This window comes from Haliotis rubra, unplaced genomic scaffold, assembly GCF_003918875.1.
Source record: "Haliotis rubra isolate DU_JTF1 unplaced genomic scaffold, ASM391887v1 Scf407, whole genome shotgun sequence".
Taxonomy (NCBI): domain Eukaryota; kingdom Metazoa; phylum Mollusca; class Gastropoda; order Lepetellida; family Haliotidae; genus Haliotis; species Haliotis rubra.
In genome coordinates, this window is record NW_025767088.1 from 588,757 (window position 1) to 608,051 (window position 19,295).

At 44.1% G+C, this 19,295-nt stretch overlaps 1 protein-coding gene across 1 annotated transcript in view; it reads left to right on the forward strand.

The window, feature by feature from the left end:
* LOC124287842 (WD repeat-containing protein 11-like) overlaps positions 1-19,295 on the forward strand; it is a 36,368-nt gene that overhangs the window by 13,531 nt on the left and 3,542 nt on the right. The window contains 22 exon segments of the mRNA XM_046724315.1: positions 1,157-1,265; positions 1,942-2,125; positions 2,547-2,670; positions 3,449-3,636; positions 4,664-4,988; positions 5,129-5,213; positions 5,816-5,922; positions 6,321-6,393; positions 6,983-7,091; positions 7,794-7,954; positions 9,217-9,343; positions 9,547-9,653; positions 10,218-10,261; positions 11,379-11,624; positions 12,450-12,618; positions 13,549-13,614; positions 14,319-14,403; positions 14,572-14,769; positions 15,429-15,558; positions 15,561-15,594; positions 18,303-18,397; positions 18,532-18,629. Of these exon segments, the coding sequence (XP_046580271.1) occupies positions 1,157-1,265; positions 1,942-2,125; positions 2,547-2,670; positions 3,449-3,636; positions 4,664-4,988; positions 5,129-5,213; positions 5,816-5,922; positions 6,321-6,393; positions 6,983-7,091; positions 7,794-7,954; positions 9,217-9,343; positions 9,547-9,653; positions 10,218-10,261; positions 11,379-11,624; positions 12,450-12,618; positions 13,549-13,614; positions 14,319-14,403; positions 14,572-14,769; positions 15,429-15,558; positions 15,561-15,594; positions 18,303-18,397; positions 18,532-18,629 (2,864 nt within the window).

Genomic DNA, 19,295 nt, shown 5'->3' on the forward strand with positions numbered 1-19,295 from the left:
TAATTCGAACAGTTTAATCTAGTTGTGAACATTGGCCAAAGATTTAACAGAAGTCACTGGTGTAGCTTCTTTAGAATATATATATTTTCTTCTCATAAAGTTTGTGACCCACCGTCTAGCACTCCCTTGTCAAAGTTGTCAAGGATGGTTTTACGTCCGGTTTTGCATTTGAGACGGTCCCTGTCTTGTATGATTTGTTTACAATATTTTAAACTTGTTGGTAAGACATGCCAACAGCTCTGCAAGTTCTGTAATAAACCCTTTCTAAACTAATGAAAGGTTTACCTCTGTCTTTTAAGCAGAAAAACTATAAACCTTTGCAACAATCGACTGCAAATCAAGTTGGCCATAGTGGACGTTGTGATAAAGATGTGCATGCATGACGGAAACTTATTTATCAAGACTTAACATTTATATTATATTTCTTCAATAAAGAAACGATAATTAAGTAAAGTAACACAAACATTCAACATTTATTTGTTTAAGAAACACGTTAATTCATATTTTACACCACCTGTATTATTAGCATAAATGTAAAGACTATTTCAGATTTCTGTTGTTGAACTCTGAAAAATCTTAAGTTATTGTTTTGGTACCAAATTCCTCCTGTTAACTGCCCTTTAAATGCATGGGAATGTTAAATCGGTTGAAATAAAAATTAGGTAGACAATAGATGAGTTGATATATTGACAACATAGTACATTTATCACTTTTATAAAGATATTAAGGCTAAAAAACATTTTTCTAGCATTTCCGACAGTACTTTAGTGATTATTTCCTTAGGCTGTAGGTTATCACTTCTAATTTTGTCTTTTTCAGAGGCTTTTGTGATATTTCTTATTTGGAATTATTGTATTTATCAAGCTGCCATTTTTTTACTGTGATATCCAGTTAGTTTTTACTCAATCATGAGAGTTTCTTCTTATTATTGATAATATTGTGTGTGGCAATAGGGAGGGCATACTTTAATAATACTGTAATTTGGCAAATATTCACTATAATATTTTATGCAGACTTGGGGTTGAATATCATGACAAATTCAAGGGTTATTGCCAAATGAAGCTATCATGACAAGTGAGTGTTGTCAGGTCTATCACAGACTGGAGCTTGACATGACATCAAGTATATTGTTTGACCTGATGGTTGTGTTGTGTAGATTCGTCCGTGAACCAGGCCGGGAACACCAACAGTCTGGAGAGGAAGTCTTCATCCAAGAATCTGGCACAGAGGATGACCAGGATCTTGGTGGGCGAGAGTAAACCAAGGTCAGTTAACTGTCATGTGATGGATGGAGGGAGGGAGGGAGGATGGTTTGGGTGGGTGGATGGATAGAGGGAGGGATGGGATGGTTTGGGTGAGTGGATGGATAGAGGGAGGGAGGGATGGTTTGGGTGGGTGGAAGGATAGAGGGAGGGATGGTTTGGGTGGATGGATGGAGGGAGGGATGGTTTGGGTGGATGGATGGAGGGAGGGAGGGATGGCCTTTGGGTGGGTGGATGGAGAGGAGGGAGGGATGGTTTGGGTGGAGGGATGGAGGGATGGTTTGGGTGGGTGGATAGATGGAGGAGGAGGGATGGTTTGGGTGGGTGGATGGAGGGGAGGGATGGTTTGGGTGGGTGGTTTGGGTGGATGGATGGATGGAGGGAGGTATGGTTTGGGTGGATGGATGGATGGAGGGAGGGATGGTTTGGGTGGATGGAGGAGGAGGGATGGTTTGGGTGGGTGGATGGATGGAGGAGGGATGGGTTTGGGTGGGTGGATGGATAGAGGGAGGATGGATGGTGGGTGGATGGGTGGATGGGTGGAGGGAGGGAGGGATGGTTTGGGTGGGTGGATGGATGGATGTTAAGCTCAAATATTCTAAGTGAAAGATATTCAGAAGAGGTTACCAAATTTAGCTAAATTACAATTTTTGTGAAGATAACATTTATTGTGTTGCAGCAAGTCAAACCAGACTGATGAAGAGACCATTGCTCTAAACGAGTGCATCCAGTTGTCTTTCCATCAGTCGTGTCGCCACCACCTTCTTCTCCTCTACCCCAGAGAACTCCTCATCCTTGACCTTGAAATCAACCAGACTGTGGGGATTATCTCCCTTGACAAAGCAGCCTCCTCCTTTGCTCAGGTAAGCCAATGTATTGGCAGGTGTGTTCAGTCTTTGAAGACTCTTTTCTTTGCGTTGAAGTATAGTGTTTTATGCAGTGTCTCATGAATGTAGTCATCAACAATGCAGAGTTGTCTCCCTTACTTGAAACCTATCACCATGTCTTCTTAACATGGGAAATGTCAGGATTACTTGTATTCCATTACGTATTGTTTCACAACAATAAAATTACAATACATGTGTAATCTTGCCATCTTGTGGATATTAAAGGTCAGAATCAGTTTTTGGTGGGAGGGTCATTTGAGCCAGTAACTATGATCCTTAACCACAATATCCACAGAATTGTGCCATTAATATCTCCATTTAGAACTGCCTGTTTATGTTCATTTTTGAGATAGAGATTTAACCCATTATGGCACTTAAGGCTTCTGTTATTCTACAGATTATCCCCTGCTGGCAGAGAGATGTGTTCTACTGTCTGCACGAGAATGGCAGTATATCGGTGCGGGTCCGCCGCAAGACCAACTTGATGTCTGCGCCTGCATCCGAGGGATCTGGAGCATTTGGTAAGTCAGCATCAAACTATGCCAGGGAGCCATTAATAGATAACTCTAGATGTACAAGGATTTTCCAACCCATGAAGATCCGGGTTAGAATTGGTCTTTAACAACCCATATTTGTGACAAGAGGCAACTAACGGGATCGGGTGGTCAGACTCGCTGACTTGGTTTACTCATGTGATCGTATCCCAATTGCGCAGATCGATGCTCATGCTGTTGATCACTGGATTGTTTTGTCCAGGATTGTATTGGATATGCTTTAACATCTTTTGATTAGTGTATGTAGGAACAGTCTACACTCATGCAGTTTAATGATTCAGACAGCCAGTTATTACTTTTTATCTTACCTCACACATAAATGTCGTTTTTTGATTGGCTGAACAAATCCGTGTACCCCACTTACAAGTGAGTAACATAATCTGTGTTACCTGCTGGAAATGTCGAACTGTGGGAATTCATTTGGTACTTCGCGTTAGTAGAGTTTGGGCTGTTGCCTAACTCCGGTCCTCCTTATTATGATCCAACACCCGTGCTTCAAACAGTTCAAACTTAATATTGAGGTGTTTGGTAAGATAACCACATTGTTCATTGGTCCCTCAGGGCCCATGGGTTGTACCCTTGATGTTAGTTTATGTTCCTCTCACCCTTTGGGCTCAGGTAACATAAACAAACATCGAGGGTACATCAACCCATGTTCTCCTTGTGACCAATGAACAAGTTATAGTATCCCAGTACTCACAATGTACAGTATTGGATTGCTGATGTATGTGTACTGTTATTCCAGATGATACTCCACCTAATGTATCCTTGGATGTGGCGTATGACCTCCGTTGTCAGTCCGACCCGCTGCGAGTGACGCGACACAACCGGGTGTATGGTATAGCCTCCTCCCTCACCTCGGAGCGGACGCTGGCTCTCATCATGAGTGACAGCAGGGTCATCTTGTGGGACCTCCACACCATGGACATGCCGGTCAGTGTACACTGCTAACAAGGGGAACTTGAGTAGCCCAGTGGTGGAAGTGTTTGCTTGTCAAGCCAAACAGTTTTATTCCCAGTGGTTACAATGTGTGAAGCCACTTTCTGGTGTCGTTTGTCATGATATTGCTAAATTGTCCATTAGCCTTTTTATCTCAGGTGCAATCCACAACTCACTTCGCTACTCAAATTATCTAACTCCACAATTGATGCAGAGGTACTCTGAAAGAAGTGAAGTTCTTTCATATAGTTCCTTTTCAAAAATCTGTGTGGCACTCGACTGCTATCTTTGTTGACACTGGCAAGCTTCGGCTGTAATGGCGGCTCCTACTGTGAGAATCGTAGCCAGCCAAGGGAGGTAATAAAATCATCACTCCAAGCCGTGGATGCATCCACGGTATAGTGGAGAGTTATCGTAGCGTATACCCTGGAGATTATCGAGGATGAACTCCACTCGACTCACTCCACTCCCTGCTCTCCTCTCCTTTCCGCTCCTCTCCACTCAACTCCTCTCCGCTCTGCTCCTCTCTACTCCACGCTCCTCTCCTCTCCTCTCCACTCCGGCTCTGCTCCACACCTCTCCTCTCCTCTCCGCTCCCACTCAACACCGCTTCCACTCCTCTCCACTCCCCCTCTCCACTCCGGCTCCATCTCTCCACTCCTCTCTCCACTATGCTCTTCTCTACTCCACTCAACACCGCTATCCTCTCCTCCTCCCTCCTCCACCACTCCTCTCTCTCCCACTCTGCACCTCTCCGCTCCACTCTTTTCCCCCTTGAGGATTTGATGTTGGGCTTTGACTTGGAAGATAGTGTTACCTCACTCAGACACACAATCTTTACAAGTCACCATCTGGAATATTGTTATGTGAGGTTAAACAGCATATAAATAACGTTAATATGTTAATAGTTTGATAACATTCAAATCTTTTACATTTTCTTAATTGTATGACACTTTTGAAATAGAAGGAAATGCATGTTATATACTTTTCACAAAAACCAAAATCTTTTCCTGTGTTCCAGATTGAGATTGACCCTCAGACGGCCTCCCCGCTGTACACACCTGGTCTGACTCTGCCGTCCCCAGCCCAGCAGATCTCGTCCCGCAAACAGGACTTCCCCATCATATCCAGCCTGGCATACCCCAAGGCTGCTCTCACTGATCTCATTGGTCAGTCCCAGCTGCCCTTGGGTGAAGGTCAGAGATCAAACAAAGGTCACACGGTTCAACTCAAGTTCATCTTGACTGGGTTGTTGAACGGAATCGCCGCTCATGTCACCACCATCAGAATGTGTCCTCCTCTCACTAACAAGAACTGGAACATCTACGAACCTCTGCTGGCTCTAGGTACGACAGATTAATATGGTGATGAGTTAAACTCCACTTTGAACCATTTATCAGTTCGAGAACATTACTTATATAGTCTTCTTCATCGTGTCTAATTGATAATGAACTTTACTTTCATAGACAATCAATTATCCATTCAGGTACTTTCTCCGGTGCTGTCCAGATTGTGAATGTGGCTTCTGGGCAGCTGGACCGAGAATACAGCCTGCATTCCTCCATGGTCAGGTGGGTCTGATAGTCTTTACATGACATTGTTCATTTAGTTCAGATAGCAACCATCCAGATTAAGTATGAGATTAAGTAACATCATGGCACCCCTTGAATCTCTTCATGAGAGAACAACCAGTCCAATATTATACCTGTGATTATAGATTATAGATTATAAGATTATAACATAGGTGCAACCTTTTATACATTAACTGGAGCATTGGACTTTGCAACCTATAGTTTCTATACATTGACTGGAGCATTGGACTTTATGACACCTTTTCTATAGTTTCTATGATAAAACTTGTTTTCCTATTTGATAAAAGTTTAGCTTCAAAAAGTAATTGAAATTGTTGTTATTGTTAATCCGGTTCCCAATTGCACAGATTGATGCTGTTGAACTGGATTGGCAGTTCCAGACTCCATTATTTACAGACTGCCATGTTATTGCTGAGTGCTGCGTAAAACTAAATCAATCCATGTTTGTTGTATATAAGTCTGTTCTGTGCTGTAGTACTTCAGTCTTGTTTGAAAACGGTATAATATCTATTTCGAATCATCGCATCATAATATAATAGAGAAGTTGTCATCCATAATGAATGTATTTGTGTTTGACACAGAGGTATTGAGTGGTGTGGCCTGAAGACATTCCTCTCCTACGCCTACCCCAACCCTGGCCCCAGTGGACTGGTCAAGAATGAGGTGTTCTATGTGGACATCTTGTCTGGTGGGTATTGCTGCGTCATCACGTTGACCTTTCATAGAAATATTTAATGTTTTAAGGAATTACTTTCAATTGTTGTAGAAAATTATCTGAATAGGTTATAATGGGTTCTTTTTTCATATAATGCTGATTATAAGATGTGACCAAATTGATAGGGGATCAGACTTGCTTGCATGTCATCATACCTGACTATGGGGATCATTGCTCATGATATTGATCACTGGATTGTTTGGTCTTGACTCGATTATTTACAAGCAATTGTCACATAGCTTGAATATTGCTGAATTGATAATGTTAGTGACAAAACAAACAAAATACAAACAAACTGACAAAGTCTTACCTGTGAGATAATTGTTTTCTTGACAAAGACGAGAGTTGACGAGAGCTGCACTTTTCTGCAGGTAAAGTGACATCGGTTAGGACACAGCGAGATGAGGAGTCCCGCATAGAGTCGCTGCAGATCTCACATCTCAGGTTAGTGTCCAGCCCTCTGCAGATATGTTTATACTCTATAATTCCACAAAGTGATCTTAGCGGTAAGATGATTATAACTCCTATACTTTAACATATGCTTGAGTAGTGCTAGGAAACAGCACTCTGATAGGAAACTGAACTTTTGAGAACTAGCGGCACCATTTCTCTGCATGATAAGATCCTTGTGCATTTTAAGGGAAGCAACTGCATAGCACCTAGGTAATTGTTTTTATTGTCTCTGTTTCACTGACAAGGGGGAAGGAAGGTTTGTTATTTTCTTTCCTTGAAATTGCTGAACAACTGAAACATGTCTACCGGAGGTATAGCTTAAACTTGCTGAACAACTGAAACTGAACAATTGAAACTTAAACGCTGAACAATTGAAACACGTCTACTGGAGGTATAGCAAAATGTATTTGGTCTTGTTGGAAAGCTTTGAATCTACAGTTTTCCAAAACCAATGTTATGTTACTAGCTATCATAAAAAATGTGAGATTTTGAAAACTCTGTACTATTGTACTGATTTTATAGTGCTCTGTAACTGTGACTCCACTGAAGCGACATCTTTGTTCCCACTTGTGTCTTCCAGACAGTACTTCGTGCTGGCCTTCAAGGACAAGCCGCTGGAGCTGTGGGACATGAGGACACTGACCATCATCAGGGAGCTGCCCAAAGCCTTCCCCAGACCCACAGCTGCTGTAAGTAGGCACTGAGTCCAACATTCATCAGATTCTTAGAGGATGCAGGCTGCCTTAGGTCTATGTCCAACATAGACAGTGTTGGCAAAATTGGCAGTGTTGGGTTGGTTAGTCTTTCACCCCTTTCGATGATCGATTTGCATGTCAGAATTGCTGCGACACCATTGTGTCGAACTTTCAGTTGTTGAACTTGTGTCTGTCCTTGTGCAATCCCAATTAGTCATCGTTTTATGGTTGTGTTGAACCTCAGATATCTTGAAGTAATTATGCAGGTTTGTTCAACTTTGACAAAACTGTTTAACTAAACTTCCAAAATATTCAGGAATTATAATTTCAGCTTATGATTATAATGCTTTATGTGAACTGTATTTCATTGTGAACAGAATCAAAGAGAAAAGTTTTATATTCTTGCATTTAATGCTCAAGTACCACTGTATCTAAAAAGTCTTTTGGGCAAATTAAACATATAGCTTTGTATCATCGTGGAGTCTAAAGTTATGTAGACTGTAGATGTTTACAACTTGATACTAAATAGCAATAGTGGTCCACAGATCACAGATCACAAAATGGGTACAACATTGTTTAGGATTTACCTGTAGATGTCTCAACTTTATCCTTAAAGTCAGTATGTGTTGAGAAGATTCTTGAGTTGATGTTGTGTGTATGGAGCTGTCTGACGTCAAATGTTCCCCCTTGCTGCAGGTGTGGTCCCCCTCCCACAGTCTGAAGAGTCTGAAGAAGAAGTTGCTGGACTCGGGAGCGGAGGAGGACAAGACGTCCATGATCAAGTCTACCGAGGGAGAGACGCCGCCCACAACTACATCCTCACAGACCAGTCTGTCAGACAGCACAACCAGTACCAAGTGAGTCAAGCTGTCACATCATTGCTCCATGTGTCTTTCCTATCATTGTTGTGCTGTTTTAGTTATGTCTCTGCTGGGCTGTTCTAGGCCTCTCTCTGTTGTGCTGTTTTAGTTATGTTTGTGCTGGGCTGTTCTAGGCCTTTCTCTGTTGTGCTGTTTTAGTTATGTTTGTGCTGGGCTGTTCTAGGCCTTTCTCTGTTGTGCCTCTCTGTTGTGCTGTTTTAGTGTGTGTGTTGCGTCTATCCTGTCTCTGTTGTGCTGTTTTAGTTGTGTCTCTGCTGGGCTGTGCTAGGCCTCTCTCTGCTGTTTTAGTTATGTCCATCCCTTTCTCTGTTGTGCTGTTTTAGTTATGTCTCTGGGCTTTTCTGGGCTGTTCTAGGCCTCTCTCTGTTGTGCTGTTTGTGCTGTTTTAGTTATGTGCTGCTGTTCTTGTGTGTGCTGTTTTAGTCTGTTTTGTGTCTCCTTTCTATAGTGATGTGCCGGTCCTATCCTATCTCTGTTGTGCTGTTCCATTCCTTTCATTGTTGTGTTGTGTAGTCCTATGTTTGTTGTGCTGTTCCTTTCCTTTCATTGTTGTGTAGTCTTATGTTTGTTGTGCTGTTCCTTTCCTTTCATTGTTGTGTTGTGTAGTCCTATGATTGTTGTGCTGTTCCTTTCCTTTCATTGTTGTGTAGTCCTATGTTTGTTGTGCTGTTCCTTTCCTTTCATTGTTGTGTTGTGTAGTCCTATGTTTGTTGTGCTGTTCCTTTCCTTTCATTGTTGTGTTGTGTAGTCCTATGTTTGTTGTGCTGTTCCATTCCTTTCATTGTTGTGTTGTGCTGTTCCTTTCCTTTCATTGTTGTGTTGTGTAGTCCTATGATTGTTGTGCTGTTCCTTTCCTTTCATTGTTGTGTAGTCTTATGTTTGTTGTGCTGTTCCTTTCCTTTCATTGTTGTGTTGTGTAGTCCTATGTTTGTTGTGCTGTTCCATTCCTTTCATTGTTGTGTTGTGTAGTCCTATGTTTGTTGTGCTGTTCCATTCCTTTCATTGTTGTGTTGTGTAGTCCTATGTTTGTTGTGCTGTTCCATTCCTTTCATTGTTGTGTTGTGTAGTCCTATGTTTGTTGTGCTTTTCCTTTCCTTTCATTGTTGTGTTGTTCTAGTCCTGTCTCTGTTGTTATGTTGTATATCTGCTGTGCTGGGTTTTAACAGAGGTAAGAACACTAAATATCCAATATGTCTGTAGCCGAGTTTTCATATCACATGCCACCCTATGTTTGCCAGAGAAAAGAAAAGCCAGGGCAAAGTGACTGTGAGGGAACACTTTGTGATGACAGACAAGGACGGCACCGTCTTCCACTTCATAGTAGAGGGGAGCCTCATCTCTGACGTCACCAAGATACCCCCAGAGGTATGTGGTTGTATACAAGACTGTTATAATGTATTTGTACCCAGCCAAACCCTGCCTAGCCATTTACCTTGAGTAAAGTCAAAATGAATTCTGTTTTAATTTTTGTGTTGTGCCAATATTGTTGTTTGTTTGATGTTTTTCATTGTAGTGGCAGGTAACTTGTATTCCGTCCATACTTCAAAGATAGATGCCTGACATTTCAGAGCGGCCTGAGCACTGTGACAACGCTGGCGTGGAAGGGGGACTTCCTGGTGTTTGGAGACGTCGATGGCACTCAGTGTCTGTGGGACCTCAAGGCCAAAATATCCAGGTAGGTCACGTTCCGCACAAATATCAGGGATCCATGTTTCATGTATCCAAACATCATTCGGAAAGTATGTCATTACAGAACTGAAATGCATGTATAACACCCTGGACAATTGATAGGGCTGACTGAAATGATCGCTAATTGAAAATAATATTGTTGATGGGAAAAATAGTAATGATTATGAATATGAAAATTGTGTCATCAGTAACATCGTTTGTAAAATATCGTAATGAAGAAACATTTTAATTTACTCAAACAATACACAAAGTTAGGTCTTTTTGTCATGGGCTGGTTATAAATCGTGTTCAGGACAGCATTTTGTTAGTAATCCAAACCTAAATATGTCACCACAAACTATGTGAAATATAGATTTCTTTCAGACTTTTTTTGTCTATTTTTCCTTACTTCTCTGATATTTATTGATAATTGATTGATAATCAGTCAATGCGATTATCGAGCTCTATGATTTATATCTCCAGAAGTGTTACCTTAGAAAAGTATTCCTGTTTCACGCACAGGCTGCTAAACTGTACATACATCTGTTACGTTTTTCCCTGTTGAATCCAGAACCACACCATCCAGCCGAGGTTGGATCAAGAAGATCCGGTTTTGCACAGGTTTCAGACTGCAGTGATGACTGCCGAACCGTCCCAGGACTTCATGCGTACCCACCCACAACACAGTTCGACTAGCGTTCACGTCATCACGGGATCAGACCACGGCGTCCGCCATGCGGCCTATCCTGACACAGCGTCATCGACAAGCTCGCCCGAATGTGGTGCCCGAAATCATATCCGCCAGACCGCTTGTTTTGGTGGAGAAATGTTGTTTTACAGTTGAGTCCAGGTTTAACATTTCCCAGTGATGGGCGTCAATGTGCCTATAGACCCATGGGAGAGCGTTATGCACAGGCCTGTGTCTTGGAGAGGGAATGCAGCTTTGGTGGTGGTTCCATGATGATTGGGGTGGAATAACAGCCGCGACAAAAGAACTCCTTTGGTGATTGTTCAGAGCAGCTTAACTGGTGTGGACTACACTAATCAGATTCTTTCGACCTGTGGCAATTCCTTTTCTGCAGCGTCATGGCCCTGGGTTAACTTTCCAACAGGGCCGATGCCGCCCTCATCACGGCAAGGGTTGCTATGGATTTCTGCAACACCACAATGATGACTTACTCCCTTGGCCTGCAAATTCACGAGGATCTCCCCCCGATAGAGCATGTTTGGGGCCGAGATGGATCGACATCTACACGTCTTCCTCATCCATGAATCGCGTCGCATGACCTTGCAAAAGAACAGAACTTGAGAATCTGGCGTGACATCCCAAAAGCCTTCCTTACCGCGTTTGATAGGCTCTATCGTCGTCGATGCACTGCTGTTCTCAATGCCGATGGTGGACATACCTGTTATTGAGCTTGTGACATGGTCGTTTGACCCCTGTCCCGCTTGTGGACTCGTGACGTCATTGTGATTGACTTTTCAATTAAAATTCTCCCGACTTGTTATGGTCTCATGATCCCTCCATTAAAGTTTATATGTAACTTTGACATTGATATTGTACTTATCAACTGGGATAATATTTTTACAATGCACAGTTTCTTTATGTGGCTAGTATATGTGTCAACCCAGTCTCGAGCCTGACCACCTGATCCTGTTAGTCGCCTCTCATGACAAGTATGGGTTGCTGGAGACAAATTCTAACCTGGATTTTCACTGGTATTGATGAAAGTCAGTGGGAAACCGGGGCAGAGTTATCTCCCCTTGACCTGCAATGGGTACTAATTAAACAAAACTGTCTTGTTTCAGTCTGAAATCATGCATTCGATAAAGAGTCCCAAGGAGATTGCTAAAGTTGTTGATGCGGAGTGGGCGGGGTCAGACAGGCCGGTGGTGGTCACTGCCAGTGGGTGTGTCCACATCTTTGACATCACCATGAAGAAAGCCAGCTCTAGTATTGACCAGTGGGACCTAGCAGGTAGGGGCGAAAGGGGGTCATTTCAAAGAGGGGAGGACCACAAGAGAAAATTGGTTCTTTTACTATCAGATTTTGTTGACAGCCTTTGCCCCATTTCAAATTAACTCCTCCTTGGCCGCCAAATAGATCTAAAATGTTTTCATGACCCTCTTCGTAACCCCCTTAAAAATGGTTATCTGCCCAGAAATTATGTCCAAATTCATCACTCTTGTATTTTAAAAACAAAAGTGTCCAAATTCATCACCTCTTGTATTTTAAAAACAAAGTGTCCAAATTCATCACTCTTGTATTTTAAAAAACAAAAGTGTAAATGTTTCATTATAAGATGACAAGTTGAAACACAAAGTTCACCCAGGTACAGAACAAATTTGTGAAATCAGTAAATAGCCACTTATGATTAATGAGTATTTTAGAAATTGTATTAAAAGACACCATTTAATATTTACAAACAAGCTGATGGTCAATGCATCAATATGTTACAGGCTCGGTAATAGTGCATTCACAAATGTCACATCAGTACCTGAATGTTTCACTGTCAGTCACTGTTCTTGAATAGGAAATAGTGTTTGAAGTTTACAGGAATGCAGTGTTTTCAGATATATATCCCTTCCTCAATGGTGATAGCCAGAAACTAGAAACAATCCATAAACTTCTTGAATGATGAAGCTTGATTGTTTGTTAACAACCAAAGGGAGGTAACTCCAAATCACCCTTCCTGTCACAGCCTAGCCACTACAGTTGTTGATGTTATACCAGCCCTTGAATCATTTGCTGTATCATTTCCATCATATCCACTGACACTCACTGAACCCCTACTTGATGCAGAGCCAGTGTTTAGTCCCCACTTGTTGCCGCCCAAGTCGTCGCAGCTGATGAAGTGCCTGCTGCAGCACCAGCCCTGGACGGAGGAGTTCAGTCTCAGTCTGGAGGGAATGAGGGAGGATGACTTGGAGGTCCAGAGGATAGTCAACTCACAGATACAGCTCATAGACAGGTGAGTAGGCTTATTAGGAACATTTGTGCCCAGGGATCTATAATCTGGACATCATATACTGTAAATCAACAAACTAATGCGTGTATTAAATAATGCGAAAGTGCAAACCTCAAAACAAAATGCGTGTATTTATTAATGCGAGGAGGCAATTCAGGAAATGGTTGACCAGAATGACTATACTCACTAATGACTACACTCACAACTTTGGGAAATACTATACTAGTATTTAATCCGACTCTAGTGTAAACATCTTAATTCCCAACACATGGTGCTGTTTGATCAAAGACGGCTTTCCTTTCAACTGTTAGTACTAGTAATTGACAGTAGACAGGATGATCTCAGTTTGTAATCTCAACACAAAGGACGCATGACAAACCTGTTGATTTGAGGATTAGCGTCACGAAACCTGTTCATGCTCGCTGGATGCAATTAAAAAGGTAGGCAGAAATCGTGAGGTAATCTTACGTGGATGGCAGATGGCATGTCTGCTGGACGTGGTCCAGTGAGTTCAAACCATGTAAACTAGACTGTTTATTCAAAAACTGTAATATAACTTAAATGATTAGTGCTCAATTTTTCTTCTCCAGAATGTCTTTAACTTGTTGATATAATATAATGTCTATGTTATTGTGTCAATAAAGGAATTTTTGTGAATCTATCGTTCGTCTTTGTTCACTGGGTTATCGTGACCCACATACTAGTAATAACGATATCGAGTGCCAGAGACAATATAATAATGCGAGATTTATTAATGCGCTTCAGATATAGTCGCATTTTTCGCATTCATAAGTAGCTCGCATTATTTTATTGATTTACAGTACATGTGTTGAGTTTAATGATTGTTCCTGCCATATATTTATAGAATTTTGATATCAAGTTTATTGGATCAATGTCACAGAGTGTTCCTGCATGTATGTACTCTTGTTTCAGTGACCTATTGGCCTATCTGCCCTACTGTCAGTTCGGGACAGCCCAGAGATGCCTCCTCACTGCCAGGTAAACTCCATCAAATACATACTCGTGAAGATCGGGGTTAGAATTGGTCTTCAGTAACCCATGCTTGTTCGTTGTAAGAGGTGACTAATGGGATCAGGTGGTCATGCCTGCTGACATGGTTACCACATGTTATCGTATCCTAATGGTGTTGATCGGTGCTCATGCTGTTGATCACTGGATTGTCTGGTCTGGTTGTTTGCAGACCGTCGCCATATAGCTGGAATATTGCTGAGTGCAGCGTTAAACAACCAAAAACAAACAAACCGTCACATATGTCACCTTTTGTTTAAACTGTATTCCCCAAAGAAACAGATGCCAGGGAAAATGTATTCAGTATTACTGCTGGAAGTTGTATTTCTTCTTTATGCACTTTGTCAGTTTGTCCATTGCTTTCACTGTTTACAGTGTAGTCCATTAAATGTGTCACATTGTATCCCAATGGCAGAGATCAGTGCTCAGGTTGTTGATCACTGGATTGTCTGGTCCAGACCTGATTATTTACAGACTGCCATCATATAGCTTGAATACTGCTGAGTGTGGCATTCAACAATAAACAAACAACTGTTCACTTGTAAGAATGGATGAGCAGAACAATTCATGATGGGAGACAGGAGGTGGTGGTCTCAATACAAACAAAAACAAATCATAGGCAGCAGGAGTAGTTTTAACCGCCTACACTCCATAACTGTTTGTCGTGTTGACAGATTGTTTGGTGATGAATCTGAAATCCACTTCTGGACTGTGGCCCTTCACTATCTCCGGTCAACGAAGGCCCAACCAGCCAGCAAGGTAATGTCGGGAATTCTGAGTACGACCCCGATCTAGACAGCTGTATATTCTTGGAGAAAAAAACCACATACCCCTAAAAATATGGAATTTGTTTATGATCTTATCTGGTTTTCCTCTTGAGGAAACAAGGGTATGCATCAGAATTATTTTCCACTTTTGATTTCACAGTCCCCAAGCCGTGTGACCTCCCAGGCAGACATGACCGACCTGTTTGTGCCACAGACCCCGGGGTACAAGGAGGCCAGTGACCTCGTGTTGCTGGAGAACCCTGAGGAGGTGGAGAGACAACGCATCCTCACCAACCTCTACCGCGACCAGCCACTGGAGCGATGTTATGATGCCATGGTCGACAACAGGAACTTTAAGGCGAGATTTCCCTGCATGATTTGTTTGTTTCGTTGGTCAACACTATTCCATCTATATGGTGGCAGTTTGTAAAGAATCAGGTCAGGATCAGACAATCCAGTGATCAGCATCTTGATCATTGACCACCCGATCCCTTGAGTCGCCTCTTACGACAAGCATGGGTTGCTGAAGACCAATTCTTGGTTTAGGCTTCATTCGTGGCATCTGGCCATGTATGAAATATAGAAGGGTTTGCACAATGTTTCCCATGATACTACTTAACATCAACCACATTTTACAAATTTGTATATGTTCTCATGGGATGCCAGCAAGAATAGGTCATCAGCATCCTATGTTGGTAGTAAGAGGCAGCTGATTGGTCTGGTGACCTGGTTGATATGGCAACACCTTCGATCATTGTTCATATTATTAATCACTTGATTGTAAGGTCAAGACTTAATTATTTGCCAGCTGCTGTCATAAATTAGAAATATTGTTGAATGTGGCATTAAAAATGAAGTACGTTCATATGTAACTTTAAAACCAGGTCATTTATATATTTTCTCCAATATCCGTCTGATTGAGATGAATGACTGAGTTTGGATGTAATATTAATTTGTTAAAGGTATGTTGTTATTTCTATGGAACAATATGGTGATGCATTTTCTGGTGTATTGCAGAAATACCAGCTAGACCGTGTGTCCCTCCATGACAGCAAGCGGTCGACGTATGAGCACACCCAGAAGTGTGCCGAGAACTACATGCTGCTGGGGCAGACAGACCGGGCGGTGCAGTTGCTGCTGGAGACAGAGGCGAGAATGACAACTACTACGTCGACAGTCTCAGGTGGGTAGACACCTACATCATTGATAGTATGGGTGGACCAGGTGGGTGGACACCTACATCATTGTTAGTGTGGGTGGGTGGACACCTGGGTGGACATACATTGATAGTGTGGGTGGACCAGGTGGGTGGACACCTACATCATTGTTAGTGTGGGTGGACCAGGTGGGTGGACACCTACATCATTGTTAGTGTGGGTGGACCAGGTGGGTGGACACCTACATCATTGTTAGTGTGGGTGGACCAGGTGGGTGGACACCTACATCATTGTTAGTGTGGGTGGACCAGGTGGGTGGACACCTACATCATTGTTAGTGTGGGTGGACCAGGTGGGTGGACACCTACATCATTGTTAGTGTGGGTGGACCAGGTGGGTGGACACCTACATCATTGTTAGTGTGGGTGGACCAGGTGGGTGGACACCTACATCATTGATAGTGTGGGTGGACCAGGTGGGTGGACACCTACTACATTGTTAGTGTGGGTGGACCAGGTGGGTGGACACCTACATCATTGTTAGTGTGGGTGGACCAGGTGGGTGGACACCTACATCATTGTTAGTGTGGGTGGACCAGGTGGGTGGACACCTACATCATTGTTAGTGACCAGGTGGGTGGACACCTACATCATTGTTAGTGTGGGTGGACCAGGTGGGTGGACACACCATTGTTACCATCATTGATAGTGTGGGTGGACCAGGTGGGTGGACACCTACATCATTGTTAGTGTGGTGGACCAGGTGGGTGGACACCTACATCATTGTTAGTGTGGGTGGACCAGGTGGGTGGACACCTACTACATTGTTAGTGTGGGTGGACCAGGTGGGTGGACACCTACATCATTGTTAGTGTGGGTGGACACCTACATCATTGGTGGGTGGACCAGGTGGGTGGACACCTACATCATTGATAGTGTGGGTGGACCAGGTGGGTGGACACCTACATCATTGTTAGTGTGGGTGGACCAGGTGGGTGGACACCTACATCATTGTTAGGGTGGGTGGGTGGACCAGGTGGGTGGACACCTACATCATTGTTAGTGTGGGTGGACCAGGTGGTGGACCAGGTGGGTGGACCAGGTGGGTGGACACCTACATCATTGTTAGTGTGGGTGGACCAGGTGGGTGGACACCTACTATCATTGTTGAGTAATGGGTGGACCAGGTGGGTGGACACCTACATCATTGTTAGTGTGGGTGGACCAGGTGGGTGGACACCTACTATCATTGTTAGTTGGGTGGACCAGGTGGGTGGACACCTACATCATTGTTAGTGGGGTGGACCAGGTGGGTGGACACCTACATCATTGTTAGTATTGGTGGACCAGGTGGGTGGACACCTACATCATTGTTAGTGTGGGTGGACCAGGTGGGTGGACACCTACATCATTGTTAGTAGTGGTGGACCAGGTGGGTGGACACCTACATCATTGTTAGTGGGTGGACCAGGTGGGTGGACACCTACATCATTGTTAGTGTGGGTGGACCAGGTGGGTGGACACCTACATCATTGTTAGTGGGTGGACCACCTACATCATTGTTAGGGTGGACCAGGTGGGTGGACCCTACATCATTGTTAGTGGTGGACACACCTACATCATTGTTAGTGTGGGTGGACCAGGTGGGTGGACACCTACTACATTGTTAGTGGACCAGGGGGTGGACCAGGTGGGTGGACACCTACATCATTGTTAGTGTGGGTGGACCAGGTGGGTGGACACCTACATCATTGTTAGTGTGGGTGGACCAGGTGGGTGGACACCTACATCATTGTTAGTGTGGGTGGACCAGGTGGGTGGACACCTACTACATTGTTAGTATGGGTGGACCAGGTGGGTGGACACCAGGTGGGTGGACATCATTGTTAGTGTGGGTGGACCAGGTGGGTGGACACCTACATCATTGTTAGTGTGGGTGGACCAGGTAGGTGGGCACCAGCTACATTGTTGGGTGGAGTGCATTGGTGTGACCAGGTGGGTGGACACCTACTACATTGTTAGTGCTTGGTGGACCAAGTGGGTGGACACCTACATCATTGTTAGTGCGGGTGGACCAGGTGGGTGGACACCTACATCATTGATAGTATGGATGGACCAGGTGGGTGGACACCTACTACATTGTTAGTATGGTGGACCAGGTGGGTGCTAGTGGGTGGACCAGGTGGGTGGACACCTACATCATTGTCAGTTCGGGTGGACCAGGTGTGTGGAAGCCTACTACATTGTTAGTGTGGGTGGACCAGGTGGGTGGACACCTACATCATTGATAGTATGGGTGGACCAGGTGGGTGGACACCTTCATTATTGTTAGTGTGGGTGGACCAGGTGGGTGGACACCTACTACATTGATAGTATGGGTGGACCAGGTGGGTGGACACCTACTACATTGTTAGTGTGGGTTGACCAGGTGGGTGGACACCTACATCATTGTTAGTGTGGGTGGACCAAGGGGGTTGATAGTCTCAGGTGGACGGACAGTGTCAGATGGGTGTAAAGTGTTATGTAAATGGTGAGTGATATTGATATATTGATCCTATCTCAGGAAGTTGGGTTTTATCAACTAAGTCAAGATAAGAAATATGTGGCATCAAATACCCCAGTTTGTTAAATTTGAATAAAATTTGTGAAATAACATGGACTGGTGACATTGAGAAGTCAACTGTTGCCTGGGTGGTCCTGATACTTTGTCTGACAGTCGACCTGTTGTTCTGCAGGGCATGCCTCGTAGCCAGCATCAGGTCTTCCGGAGCCTCACAGAGCACCATCAAGCTTGTTGCCACAAATCTCATCGCCAATGGAAAATTGTCGGGTATGTACAGGGACAGTCAATACAGGCCCCAGAATTTGATGTGCAGAGTGACGTCCCTTTGGCGTGCCAGGAACCAGTATATTGGTTAATGCTTGTTATGTGTCTATGATTAAGTGCTGGCTTGTATGTTACAGAAGGGGTACAGCTGCTGTGTCTGATAGACAAGGGGTTGGATGCGTGTCGCTACCTCCAGACATACGGCAACTGGGACAAGGCCGTCTGGCTGGCCAAGGTCAGGACTCAATGTGTATGTTGTGGGTCAATTTATAAGCATGACCAGGTCTATCTGGGGGCATGACCAGGGTCTGACTGCGTGACCAGGTCTATCTGGCTGGGGGCATGACCAGGGTCTGACTGCGTGACCAGGGTCTATCTGCATGACCAGTTCTATCTGGGGGCATGACCAGGGTCTGTCTGTGTGACCAGGGTCTATCTGCATGACCAGTTCTATCTGGGGGCATGACCAGGTCTGTCTGTGTGCATGACAAGGGTCTGTCTGTCTGTCTGACTAGGTCTATCTGGGGGCATGACCAGGGTCTGTCGTGGGGCATGACCAGGGTCTGACTGTCTGCATGACCAGGGTCTGTCGTGGGGCATGACCAGGGTCTGACTGTCTGCATGACCAGGGTCTGTCGTGGGGCATGACCAGGGTCTGACTGTCTGCATGACCAGGGTCTGTCGTGGGGCATGACCAGGGTCTGACTGTCTGCATGACCAGGGTCTGTCTGCATGACCAGGGTCTGTCTGTCTGTCTGACTAGGTCTATCTGGGGGCATGACCAGGGTCTGCATGACCAGGGTCTGACTGTCTGCATGGCCAGGATCTGTCTGCATGACCAGGGTCTGTCTGTTTGCACGACAAGGGTCTGCTGCATGACCAGGGTCTGTCTGTTTGCACG